Genomic DNA, 14,206 nt, shown 5'->3' with positions numbered 1-14,206 from the left:
TTCGCGGCGGTGGCGCCCCTGGCGGAAACGTCAGTAACTCTCATAAGTCGTGAACTACGTACACTGTAAAATCTGTTCCTCTTAAAAACCCCTTTTATAGGGTACATTTTGCAAAAACGTACCCTTTATTTTATGCGGTACGAAAGCGCCTAAAAGGTACAGCACTTTTAAGGTACTGCCGTCTAACAGGTACACCCGTATAAGACGTACAGCCGTGTAACAGGTAGTGTCGTCTAACAGGTACGTCCGTCCAAGAGGTACAGCCGTCTAACAGGTAAAACGATTTTAGAGGTACCGTCGTCTAAAGGGTACAACCGTCTAAGATGTACGCCCGTCTAAGAGGTACAGCCGTCTAAAAGGTACGCCCGTCTAACAGGTACGCCCGTCTAAGGGGTACATTTGTGTAAGAGGTATACAGGCCACACACAACGGAGAGGAACATGCTAGTGGTGACATAATCCGTACGTGACGTATCGCACGCACAGTAAAATGCACGACGCGCATCATGTCTTGTACGTTTATGCTTTGGTATCGGTAGTGGTACAACACACTCGCAGAAGTACGCATCTGTAACATACTCGCCTATCCCGCCTACCCGCCTATCGCACTATATACCTACACTATATTCACTACACTATACACTACACTATACACTACACTGTATACACTATATACCCGCCTATCCCTCTGCGAAATCCCTCTACGTATAGATTTTCACAAATTAGGACGTCATATGGGTTCCAGAACGTGCAATATAACTTCGTGAGATTATTAAATAGTAGCACAGACGATATCACGAGAATAAATAATGGGGAGTTACTGGCGCAGTTCTGCAGACTGGAATGACTTTATTTGAGAGTGTATGGGTTTTTGAGCTTGGCTTGGATTCTTATGTATGTACGTGTTTTTTGCTACTGCTGAAACAGCATCATTATGTATTATAGTGTGTCTGTGTTTTGCTGCTGGCGGGGAATGAGGACTCTGTCAAGTCGTCTTAGACTTTTTTTCCTCGCCCGCCCTTCACTCAGTGATAAATAAATTATTATTATTATACGTGAAGGTGACCAACGTGTTGCAAGCACATGCGGGACAAAGACGAAGTGAAGGCGATCTAACTACTGAAGCGCTCTTTATTTGACCTTCAGCGATTTCAGCAGCTGCGAAAGCCGTGGTTTTCTGTACGGCTTCGGGAATTCGTTGTCGCCCACATATTTACAGCAGGCCTAACAACTGGCCAAAAGCAACTGGGTATGTCAAGTTTTTTAAGTAGTCAACTGTCAAGCAGCAGAGCAGCACAAACTCATATAAGCATGCCCGACGGTTCCAGCTGCATAGCCTCTCCGTCACTACAACAAACAAGGCTCTCCTGCCCGAAAAAGAGTTTCGGTCCCGGAGAGACTTCCTCTTCGGGGACGGTCTGGAGAAGAACGTCGCAATTAGTTTGTGTTCGTGCCTTCCAAAATAATTGTCTCAAACAAAGGAAGCAGTCCACATACCGTTAATATCAGGTCATACTCCAAATTTTTTTGGACGTAACAATACGTCCACATCGACGAATGTCCGTTATTCTTTTTCTTCGTGGCTGGAAAAGGCCGCCAGGATGTTGGTCATCTCCACCATTGCTTGATCAAAGCTTTTGCGGAATCTGACGTCGAATTCCAGTATCAGCTGAGAAACGAAGTTTAGATATTAGTAGGGACCCAGGTGAAAATCTGAACTGGAATCTGAAGTAGATCCATTTGCATGCCAAAGTGGTTTAAAGTGGAACAAATTGTTTCCGGTTTAGAGTGAAGTGGTTCCACTTGATTGCCAAGTGGTTTCCAACTGGCTTTACCCAGTCTCCAGTTGAACTGGATCTGCCTGCCATCTGGTTCCACTTGACTGCCAAATGGTTTCCAACTGGTATCATTCAGGCTCCAGCTGAACTGGATGTGCTTCCATCTGGTTCCACTTGACTGCCAAGTGGTTTCCAACTGGTTTAACCCATGCTCCAGTTTAACTGTGTGTGCCTGCCATCTAGTTCTAGAGTGCGAAGTGGATGTTGTATTCCACTTCGCTGGCAAGTGAACTTACCCCTGCTGGTTCACTGTAATTTTGACACCTGCCCTAGAAATATTGGCAAACCTTCATCGGGGTGAATTGAAAACGCTCTGCATTCCTTTCAGGTGCATACAGCAGATACGTGCACCGGGTCCATCGGGCGTTTTTGCAACATAAATGATAATCTCCATTTACATTCTATAATATATCAGTTGTTTATGGCCCTACCGCAATTCGCCCGAGTTACTTTTTGTCGGTAAATATACCAGAAACATTCTCGCAGAGTACCGAAATCGAACTTTGGCGTAATTTTCACTTTAGTTTGAAACCGAAACTTTAACGGCCTCGTTGTCGACAAGTGGAGCAGACTGAGCGCCATCTGCATCAGTACGTGTTTTGAAATGTCGCGAGCGGTAGATGGGTGGTAGCAGTTCCCGTCTTTCAACTCTTCAAGACGGGCAAAAAACGTGAATGTCTTTGAATCTCTACAGTCAAGTGCTGCATTTTGCATAGTTTCTTTGTCTCTACAAATTCTGCACCAGCTAAATCACGAAAAACTACGAGCGACGCATGTGACTGCAATTACGATGGTGAGTAGTTTATGATTTGATATTTATGGACGTTTATCTGAATGTGTAGATCTACTCACTGTTATATTTATACTGTTATTTAAAATAGCGCAAGTGCACGCTAGCTAGTGGGGGAACTCCAAGAGCCCCTGCGCATGCTTGTAACTGACTTTGTTATGTGTCTTGTCTTTTAGCTGGCAGTTCGTCATAACGCTTGCACGAGGACGCTTGCAAGATACTATGAATCGTGCGGAATAAGGGCCAGCGCGACTGGAGTGAGAAACGCTGCGTGAGTGTTTGACTTTTGCAACATGTTTTTCTACGGTTTTTTTCAATGAAACTGAATTGTTATTATTATTGTTGTTGTTGTCTTTATTTATACTCATGCAGAAATACATGAATACTGGGGGCCTGGCAAAAATCAGCAAAGCTGCTACACAGTTCCCACAGAATTCCCAGTTCACTCACAATTGGGTATGGACAGAAGCACTTTTTACTGGCTATCAGGCGGGTATAATGTTGTGAAGTGCACAAAATAGGATTGTAGATACTAAAGTAGGAATGTGGGGAACTTGGAGTTGACTATTCATCTCGAAGCAGTAACAGAGGACACGGACGACAAGTGAAAAAGCAGCAGTCCTATTCACTCATTGTTTCTGTCTTGTGTTGCAGCTTTGGGATGGACAGGATTGCTGACAGTTGGTGAGTCTAAGTCATCTTCAGGTGAAGTAGCATTGATGTCGATTAGTACCAATTCGTGACATGTATTTCTTTGAGATGCCAAAAAATCGGTTCAGTGCAGTCTACAGAATGCAAAAAAGAACGCCGCCGAAGCCCATGGGGCACCAAGAACTGATGTAAATTCGTCCATATTTTATATGCTCACGGTATATTTACGTTTGTTCATTTTGCATCTAGGTGGGAAGAAAAAAACACCACGACAGCGAAGACTTCTCCGAGTCAGACGTTTCGGACTCTGAATGTATTGTGTCAGCTGCTGAAGTAAAGAAGGCTAATGAACAGGCCACATACTGGCAGCAGCTTTGTGGAAAGAAAGAGGAGGAAATATCACATCTTCCTTCCTGGCTTCTGTACATATTCCAGGCTAGCAGCACAGGCTGGCTCTCCTGCAGAGCCGCAACAGCAGTTCAGAATAGAAACTGATGCTGAAACCTGGCTCGGCTTCAATAAACTACTTGCAAGTGGGTTCCGAAGGAACCTCGGAATCGATTCCTAGCTCGGAATCAATTCCTGGTTCCATAACCGCCTTGCAAGTGGATCCATTTGAAAATGGAAACGTGTTTCCAGCTGGAAAGCAATTCCTAGCTGGAATTCATTCCTAGCTGGAAATACATTCCAAGCTAGCAATCAATTCCTGGTTCCATAACCGACTTGCAAGCGGATCCACTTAGGGAATTTTTTCACCTGGGGATGTGCCAACCTAATCCGCGAATCCACGAATCCTAGGCAGAAATTCGAGATTCGGGAATCCGAATCCCAGTGCCCAAAACGGTGAATCGAATCTTTCGAATCCACAGACCATGTTTGTTCGTTTCTTTTTCAAACTGGCGCCCCTGGAGTCCGCCGAAAGCCTCATTGACCGACCGGTGTTTTCTCGTTTCTTTGTTTACATTGCTCTGGACTGAAAGCGTTCAGGCAGGAACTGTTACATTACAAGTTTAAAAGTAATATGGTTTTGCATTTGATTGCTGCTTTAGCTTTATGGAAATAATTCAGACTCGAGAGTTTTTTTGTATTTCTTGTAGTCGATAAACAATGTGTTAAATACGTTAAGTAAACTATATGGGTATTCTTACTCCTGAAACTAAATTTTCTTTTCATTAAACAAATGTATAACATATGCTGCTTCAAAATTCTCTTCAGTAGAAGTTTTTGTTTCGTGGCTTTTTAAACTCTTTTTAAAGAAAGGATTCGAAAGATTCGAGATTTGTAAGATTCGTGGATTCACAGAACCTTCCTTGGATTCGGATTCGGATTTAGATTCGCAAAATTCTGGATCCGTCCCATCTCGAGATATTAGAGATAAAACTACACCGTCGACTTGAGCAGTAACAGCGCAGCAAAACCGATCACTTCACTTGATTTATTTCGATCGTATGAATAATTAGTGTTGACAAACCACATTACTAACATGACAAACTACATCGCTACGCCGTTAAGTGAAGACGTCATTGTGACCCATGGGTGTTTTGCCGACTGGCTACTCTTGGTGCCTGACTTTCCAGCAAAGCAATGTATGAAGACGATCAGATTTCGCTCCAGTATAGAATTATAATTTTATTCCTTCCTCGGAGAGCTGGATTCGAAAAAATCCATTGGAAGTGGCCATGCCATGGGGTAGCGAAAAAATTGAACCCGAGAAAGGGACAGAGGAGGGACGACACGAAACGGCGTGTCGTGTCGTCCTTCCTCTGTCCCTTTCTCGGGTTCCATTTTTTCGCCATGTACCAGCTGGCCTGCACCCTTGCCCTTTTGCCATGGGGTAGTAGTGTTCGTTATACTGAAGGGAGGTACATTTGCGCGCAGACTTGTCTTAACCAGCGGAGCGCGTGTCATTGGGCGCTTATAGGCAGCTGGAAGCGAGGTTGGGATGATCCACTATCCTCGTGAAGGAAGGGTCGATACGCACAGCGGATGATTTCGCGTTTCGGCATCTCCGTTGTGCGTACCGACCCTCCCTTCAACGGGATAGTGGTTCATCCCAATCTCGTTTCCAGCTGTCTATCAGCGCCAGATGACACGCGCTCCGCTGGTTAAAGCAAGTATACGCGCCACTGTATCTACATCGAAAAATATTTCAGCGCTACAACTGGGACGATAACCTTCAGCACTAGACACGCCTGAAATAATACACTGATGTGGAACGCTTCTAGGTTGTTACAACCTTCAATACAATCGCATACGTACTCTGGCAAGCTACCGTTCACTACGCTCACCCTACACATGCACGTTTTGAGAAACGGCATGCACGTAGTTGTAGCGGAAATGAACAACGTTAAAGAGCAACTTACCATGAGCAGGTACACCTTCCCGGCCTTCCCATGTCCCTTAACCGGTCAACTTAACCGTCCGAAGACGGCGGCTTCCTGATCACAAATAACATTCACACGCGGACGCGGCTGCACTTATAATGCATGATTCTTCCGTAGGTATCAAAGGTTCGATTCGCTTAATATGAGGCAAGATGAAGAAAAATAAGGAACTGACCCGCCTGACCTCATGAAACCACTGAGAGATATGGCTTGTCGGTTCGTCAACAGCTTATCGGTTCCGGAATGTTCTTTTTCTTTTAGTTTTCATGTTGGCGAAAAGAAAATCTGCCTCCTTCACGAACACATGGAGAGAGTTCAATCTCTTTCTATTTTATCAGTGTAAATATCCAATAAGCAGTAAACATCACATATAGCGAACGGCATTTTCCTTGCTCACTGTCTAGCCTGTGTTCGTAATATACTTGAAACAGAGGCAGACAACTTAAACAAAAGTACCACGGTTGAGGTTCTTTAGCTGACGACATAGAGAGGAAACGTTTTATCATCTGCCGTGAATGAAACAATCATAGTTGTAAATCAACAGCTAATCTTTATCTCCGAGTCCGTGCGATGCACATGCATTATCTGACTGCATGAAACCCTTTGGGGCGTTACTTGAACGCAAGAAGTGCTTAAAGCAGCGGAAAGCACAATACGATTTTGCGCAAGAGGTACCGCCTTATAAGGTACAAGACACGGTACCTCATAAACTGACCGAGTACCCCATAAATATGCTTGTACCTCATACATACAAAGCGATATCTTTTTTCTTGCCCAGTACCTCTTAAAGCAACTGCGGAAAAGCACTGATGTACCTGATATTTACCAGGTACAGCTCGATATAAGGTACGTTATAAGGTACCGATTTTAGAGTATACTTGTACTCCAAGAAAACTCGTAGTCCTGAGGCTCTTGAACATGGAAGAGTCCGTTAGGAATTTTTAGAAAGAGCACCAGAAAAGATGGAGCTACCGGTAGACTGGAGCAGAAGGAGGCTGTACAACTAGTGATATGTAAGAGGTCACATAACGATCTTAGAATACCAAATGCTATATTTTAATGTGGCTTTCTTGTCACAAATTGATTTTTACAGTTGTAGTTCCAGCGTACCCAATTAAAGGCGCTGTTGTACCACCGCGCTGGCGCGCAGGCGCTGTTGTTGGGGGCATTTGTTCGTAAATAGTGAGAGGTCTATTTCGATCATTCGATTTGCGCCTACCGTGAATATCCATGATTATCCATGAATAACGCAAATCCGAGAATGTTGCAGCTTCCTTCATGGGTATCTTGGTAGCCTGTGCGTTTTCTACAGGTACAGTGGTCAGGCACAGTAGTCAGTGTTCCAATCCCCGCAGTGGCTGTGCTGACTTTCCAGGTGTTTCCTTAGACGTTTTATTACAAATGTCGGCGCAGTGCCCCATAGGCCTGTTGCGCTGGGCCAGGTGGCGCTGCAAACCTTGTGTGTCAGCGCCGCTAGTGGCTACCTTTTCAACACACGGCCGCTCCCTAGCAGATGACACTCAGTCTACGCTGGCTAACTTGGTGTGGCGTTATCATTTATCATCTGTTTTAGGGATAGAAAAAAGTCAAAAAGATCGACAAATTGTTTCAAAAAAAGTTGCTGAAACACGTGTACGATGTGCGGCACGATGTACATATGCAGAACGTGTGTATGTCGCGAATGACGCTGTTTGTTAGGGTGTTTAATGTGCTTCTCTGGTGCACTGGGGGGGCCAAAGTATAAATTTCATTCTGAGAAAAATCAGGCTTAACAAGAACGAGGCAAAGATTAGTTCGCAGGGTGCTTATCAAATTCAATGGGGTCTTAAGAAAACGTTCGTCGTTATAATTGATGACAGTTGAACAATAATAACGGGACTTCTAAAAGAAACGCAAACTGTTTTATGGTTCAACACACAAATAGTTGCTCTTTCCTGGAACCTTTGGTTGTGTTCTCCACGTGCCGAATGTTCACGGCGCTACCATGAACACAGAATAAACAGCCATTGGGCAACGCAGTACCGATGATTTTGAAGCATTTTCGGGAACAGCATGCTGCGTGAGCGAACTTCTCGACTACTTAGATTTGGAATCAGCTATCATATGTCCACCTCGTTCAAACAGACGTCTATAACTTTTTCTAATATACGTACGGAACCAGAGGTTGCGCACGTATACATGCACGAGGCTATATGGAGTTTCTGGTGACGATGACCTAGTGAAAGAATTGCTAGAAACAAGTGAGCTGGTGAGTGTAATTCATGACAGCAAGACCCTGAGACGAGGGACGACGAAAACAGACACATACAGATGTCTCCAAACTCTGTCTGTGTGTGTCTGTTTTCGTCGTCCCTAGACCCGAGATCTTACTGTCACACAGCGACAATTATCCGAGGCGTCGGCTGCACAGTCGACTTTTAGTATAAAAAGCGGAAAAATGCAAAGCAAATACAAGGAAACGAAAAGTATATCTCGTCAAAGTTTGTGTGTTCTATTTCATTAGAACGGATGCCGATATTTGTCTACTGCAATAATTATACTTGGATATTACATAGCCGCAATGCAAATCTATGACTGAAAACGGTAAACTGCGGCAGTAGTCAGGAATAATTATTTCAGGGCTTCATATTTTAGGAATTAGCTAGCTCTGGAGTACAACAAAGATACCTCCGCCTCCATATCGCCGGCAGCCGGAATAACGCTGCCAGTCTGGGACATTTCTTACGGGGACACCTTTTCCGGAGGCTTTTCTTGGGCGGGCAAGTCATTGCCGTAGCCATCTTCTTGCAACTATGCGTACGCAACACTAGTTTGCGATTTTAGTAGAGTTCGGTTCCATTCGAGCAGAGTTCGATTTCGGAAAAAAAAAGACGGCGAACTCTGACGCGTCCTACCGGTTGCTATCAGTTACGCGTACGAGGCGGGAGCGGCCGCGTGTCGTAGCATTCCGACGCTAGGGGTCAGAGAGTCGATCTCCTCAAACTTTAGCGCAACAGCCCTATGAAGCGCGCCAAGGACGCACGATCCTCATCAAGCAGCATTCCGCCGCGTAATAGTGAGATCATTCGGTCAGTATAACGAAGGTAACAGTAAATATTCTTACTTGATGTAGATATCTTCCATGGTTGCGACAGTAACGCCGATCCTTCCAATTCGCAGATTCTTCATCTGATCTTCCAATGCGGAAAACATAGACTGGAGACCTTGTATGTTTGAGACACCCAGCGAGATCTTCACTTCAGTTAGACTCTCACTTTCGATTCGTGCATGAGGCACTGTTTGCCGGACAATGTTAAAGACGTTTTCCACTTTGATCGTGTCTAGCTTTCCCAAGTGGATTTTATAGCCCATGCCTGCAAATTGGCGTGCTTCAGTTAGACATGCTGAGCGCGATAAAAGTCTGCGCTAACATCGTAACGCCGACATGAGATACGCTTGCCAGTATACATTGCTTGATGTTAGACCAATTAACTAGTACGTTAGGCGAATATGTTCCTACTGATAACCATTCAACGAGCAATGAAAGACTTAATCCCATTTTGCTGGAGGTGGGTTTTACAGCAATAAGCGTTTTTTGAGCAATACCAACACCTGACTTATAACGCGGGAGAGAGTGATTTGATCTCACGCGCTCTCGAATGCCATGCATTCCTTATGAGTGTAGGACGATTGAGGACGATGTCACTCTATGACGCTGCCGGATGTGCAGGGAGGGCGATTCCGGTGACTCGCTGCGAAAATCAGTTTGGCCGGAGCGTATGTCGCCAGCGACGCGTCATATCCATCGTGTCCCTGATAGACTTCTTGAAGAATTAGGCAGCGTTTAGGCCAACTACGCATATAAGTTATGTGAGATGTCTACGAGGTGGAGCTATTCTGGACGACATAAAATAAACATAAAGCGCATGAATCTCGATAACAGCACCACGGTAAAGCCAAAAGGTGAGATGATGAATAGTCTCCGGAACGTAAAAATGTTATCATAAATTTAGGATGTGCGGCCGTCACAACTGCCCCTTCGCCTCCTGCAGTGTTTACACCTGTTTCGACCATCAAGCTTGAGACGAAGTCACGTGTTCTACTCTCATTTTACTTGTAGAACCGTGGGGAGGCCTAGTTATGGCAAATCAATTATAGCTACACGTATTTCAATGGATTATGCTGCCAGAAAATAGTCTGAATTGGCGTTACCAAGTAATAGTTTCGTCATCTCAAACTAGAGAGCAAAGCTATTTTACGCTAACTGCGAATTATAAAGCTCCCGTATAGCATAGAGGTTAGGGTGAGAGCTTCCCACGTTGAGATTGGGGCGTGATGCGGGTTCGAATCACGGTACTGGTCGTGCTGTCTGCTGTTTTCCCTGGGTCTTCCGGCAAACTTCGCACACGGCACAGGATGCGTACTAAACGGGCCGTGCCGCCTCGGGTTTTTTCTTTGTTTTCAGTAGAGATGGGACGAATCAATAATTTTCCGAATTCGAATCCAAGGAAGGGTTTACGAATCCACAAATCTTACGAATCCCGGATCTTTCGAATCCTTTATTAAAAAAGAGTTTAAAAAGTCAGAGGAAAAAAAATTTCTGAAAAAAAAAAAGTTTCGAAGCAGAAGTGATATCTTTGTTTAATTAAAAAAAAAAATAGTTCATGCACTTTCAGGGCAAAACATACCCATATACTATACAAAAAAATGCAGTTGAACTGAAGGTGCGATCGGAATAATGGGTGTCTGAAATACATGTAACCGGAATATTGCTAAAAGCGTGAACCGCATGGCCCGAAAAGCGTCCGAATTCTTTCTGAACCGAATTCGGGACCGAGCTTTTTTCGGAGAGCAGAATTCCGTGCCGAATTCGGCAGATCTGGCCAAGCCAGATTTGTCCTCCGAAATGGGAAGCGACGCCAACTGAAAAAGTAGAAGCATCCAATGGCTATCCAGCCGGATGGAGAACCATACCAACGATGACGTAGCAATGGGGTTGACTGTTGCCGTATGTGCGACTTCTACCCCTATGAATACAGGGATTATCTCATTGACCTGGATGGTTGAAAGGCGATGTCCCCCAAGGCCAGAAGTCTTCGGCCGAAATTCGGGGTGCATTTCGGTAGCATGCGGTGACGCACAGAAAAAAGTTCGGTCCCGATTTCGGTTCGTCCAGTTTTCGGACAGTTTTTCATGCCACGCGGTTCACCCTAAACAGTAGTCGCAGGCGCGGCAATACGAGAGACAAGCAGTTGAGACGTGTGTCAACGTTGCCAGAGAAACCTTTTAATGGCGCAGAGAAGAATGAACAGTGCACGCCACGAGAGACGGGATGGCACGCAGAAGAAATGCCGAACAAACACAAAAACAAAACCCAATGCCCCAAACAGCACACAACATATTGCGCATATCTAACACCCTCCCTCAATATATGTCGTCCGCACGCCGCCCGGAGTCCCATGGCATCACAGACTTGCCGGGTTTTCACCCCATTTAAGACTTTAGTCATGATGTCCGCTTGGTTCGCAGACGTATTTACGTGCTGCAGTCCTAGCTTCCCTTCTTCGATCTTTTCCCGAAAGAAAAAAATGCCGCAGCTCGATGTGCTTATTCCGCTTATTCCGCGACGTTACTTGGTTCACCGCAACTGCTATCGCACCTTGGTTGTCGGCGAACAATGTCTGCGGCTCCAGTACGAAGTTCTCTGCGCTGAGTTCGTGTGCTAAATGCTGTAGCCACAGGGCCTCCTTGGCTGCATCGTACATTGCTAGGTACTCGGCCTCTACTGTTGACAGGACTGTTGACCGTTGCTTGGGACTGCTCTAGGAGACTGCTGCTCCGGCTAACTTAAAAGTGTAACCGATAAAGGAGCGCCTTTCCACCTTGTCGCTCGCCCAATCTGCGTCACAGTATGCCTCCACGGATTTCCCAGTCCTTGTAAAAGTTAGTGCGTACCCTTGGGTCTGTTTCACGTACCAAAACATGCTTAACTACCGCTTGCATTGAATTGACTGAGATACGATGCTGCAAATGCCAAATCTGGTCTCGTGCCTCCAGCTATGTAGAACAAACTACCAACTGCTTGACGGTATCTGTGGCACAAATCCACTGGCGATTGGCTGTCTTTGAGCGTCTGAAACTTTGTTCCTTTATCCAATGGCATTGATGCTCCCTTTGCGTCTTTCATCCCAAATACGTCCGGCAGAGGTGGGGAGTAATGCATTACAAAGTAGTGCATTACCGGTAATGGATTACTTTTGAGTAATGAGTAATGGTAATGAATTACGTTTCGACTGAGTAATGCAGGGTGGCATTACTCATTACTTTTGTCGAATGTTCATTGCGCCACCGTGAAGATTGGGAACATCCAGGTTTTTTTCAACCCACCTTTAACAATGAGCACAGGGCAACAAGGAAGGAGAAAGGCGCAGCCTGGGGAATTCTGCAAGAGTTCAACAGTCGGCGGTGTATGTCACAAATGTCTACATGATGATATCACCGATTTTCTCCTGCGCGCATTTGGAGTAAAGGATAATCAATGAAAGAGAAACATAGCCTCTATGAGGGTAACACGTAACAATTGCTGTGGTGATTCGCTGTTTTGGTATGGTACCGTGTTAGTTTCTCTTGTGCTGTCAGAGGTAGTTTTCCTGCCAGGACAGAACTGTAGGCTGGGCTTCATCCGCCGGCTCCATAATGCTAGAAAAGGCATCATCTGCAATAAATCTTATCTATAGTTTTTGCCTATCGGACTCGCTTCTGCGGGGATTTAGTGCCACGGATTTGGGGATACTCGGGTGGCTATTGCATATAGCAAAAAAAGCAAGGAAAAAACTTATGCATAGCATCTTTGAGGCTTATGCCCTAAAACGTAAATGTAATGCCAAAGTAATGACATTACTTCGTTAAAGTAATGGCATTACTAATGCATTACTAACATCCAAAAAGTAATGAGTAATGTAATGCATTAGCTTTTTATACAAGTAATGAGTGATGGTAATGCATTACAAAATAAAAGTAATTTCCCCACCTCTGAGTCCAGAGTGTCTTCGGCATACCGGGACTGATCCAAGGTCAAACTCCCATCAGCTCCACGCTTTATTCTGATAGAGCGAACGGGGCTAACCTCCCCGATATCTTTGATATCAAAGGTGGCTCCATTGGTTTGTTTGAACTTCCTTATTTTGTCTTCATTTTCCGCAATGATCAATATATCGTCTACATACACTCCAACGAGGATACCTTCCAGGTTGTCGAAATAAATACAGGTATCCGCTTTTGACCTCGTTAAGCCTACGCTCTTGAGAAATTCGTCAAGTCGCACATTCCACTGCCTCCCGGACTGACGTAACCCGTACAAGCTCCTCTTCAAAAGGCAAACGTCATCTCTATTTCCTTCATGAAACAGCGCCGGCTGCTCCATGTAGATGCGTTCTTCCAACAATCCGTTCAGGTAGGTGGCCGTAATGCCGATTTGGTGCGCGGACCACCCTCTTTCGACTGCTAAAGCTAAAAGTATACGAACCGACTTCAGTTTAATCACCGGCGAAAATGTCTCCTTGAAGTCAATTCCTTCTTCAACCTGTGAGTAGCCACAGGCAACCAGTCTGGCTTTATACCTGTCTAGATCACCGGTTTCGTTGTACTTCTTCTGGAAGACCCATTTGCTTTTGATTACATGTCGAATCATTTATTAAAATAGAGTTGAAAAAGTCAGAGAAAAAAAACACTTCTGAAAAAAATGTTTCGAAGCAGAAGTAATATCTTTGTTTAATGAAACGAAAAAAAAAAATAGTTCATGTACTTTCAGGGCAAAACATACCCATATACTATACGCGGGCTCCTTGACAGTGTTTTATTTTTTTCCCCTTTTCGACGTATCCATATACTATACAAAAAAAAATGCAGTTGAACTGAAGGTGCGATCGGAATAATGGGTGTCTGAAATACATGTAACCGGAATATTTCGTTACGAAACAGTCGGAATCATCAGAAAATGAATTTAATCAGATTTTGCAGCCTGCCGAGCGCTCACGGTTGAACTGAGGCAACAGTGTGCGGACGAACGTCACTGGAGTCGGTTATGAAGGCAGGCTGTCCACCACAAAATGTGGTCTTCCGACTCACAATCTGCTGCCCAGCAGTCGCTAGAAACATCTTCGTTCATGCTTTCGGAAGTGTCGGAGTGCAACTAGCCTGGCGACGCCGTCCTCTAAGCGATTGGGAATCCCTCAGGCAGTGCCAGTTCCGTCACCGCAAGAACCGAAGTAGGTAAGGGTCGTTTCAACTGGAAGCCGGCAGTTGGTTTCGAATTCGATGTTTTTGATGTTTTATGAAAAAGCACGAACGAATTTTGAGAAACGTTTTTGGTGTCTTCTTCCGGAAGGCATCTCCAAGTGGATACTACACTAACTGTAGAATTCCGGATTCCTCGCGGAATCCTCCTTTAAGTGTAATTTATTTAACATGTTGTTCATCGACTACAGGTAATGTATGACTCTCGAGTTTGAATTGGTTCCACAAAACGAAGAAACGGTCAAAAGGAAAACCATGCTACTTTTAAAC

General features: G+C 44.8%; 1 protein-coding gene and 1 long non-coding RNA gene across 3 annotated transcripts in view; one reads left to right on the top strand and one right to left on the bottom strand.

Annotated features, from left to right (window-relative positions):
• The window catches only part of LOC135378604 (phospholipid-transporting ATPase ABCA3-like), a 324,578-nt gene that overhangs the window by 105,293 nt on the left and 205,079 nt on the right, over positions 1-14,206 (bottom strand). For both annotated transcript variants that reach the window (XM_064611676.1, XM_064611677.1), the window contains exon 14: positions 8,766-9,015. In XM_064611676.1, the coding sequence (XP_064467746.1) occupies positions 8,766-9,015 (250 nt within the window). The remainder of the gene's footprint in view (positions 1-8,765; positions 9,016-14,206) is intronic.
• Positions 2,884-3,636, top strand: LOC135369115 (uncharacterized). The gene is made up of 5 exons (XR_010414933.1): positions 2,884-2,898; positions 3,000-3,083; positions 3,282-3,311; positions 3,387-3,466; positions 3,528-3,636. It is a non-coding gene; the product is annotated as an uncharacterized LOC135369115 (long non-coding RNA).

The sequence above is a fragment of the Ornithodoros turicata genome, chromosome 1 (genome assembly GCF_037126465.1).
Source record: "Ornithodoros turicata isolate Travis chromosome 1, ASM3712646v1, whole genome shotgun sequence".
NCBI lineage: Eukaryota > Metazoa > Arthropoda > Arachnida > Ixodida > Argasidae > Ornithodoros > Ornithodoros turicata.
Note: the sequence above shows the minus strand (reverse complement) of the source record. Positions and strands in the feature narration are given on the sequence as shown.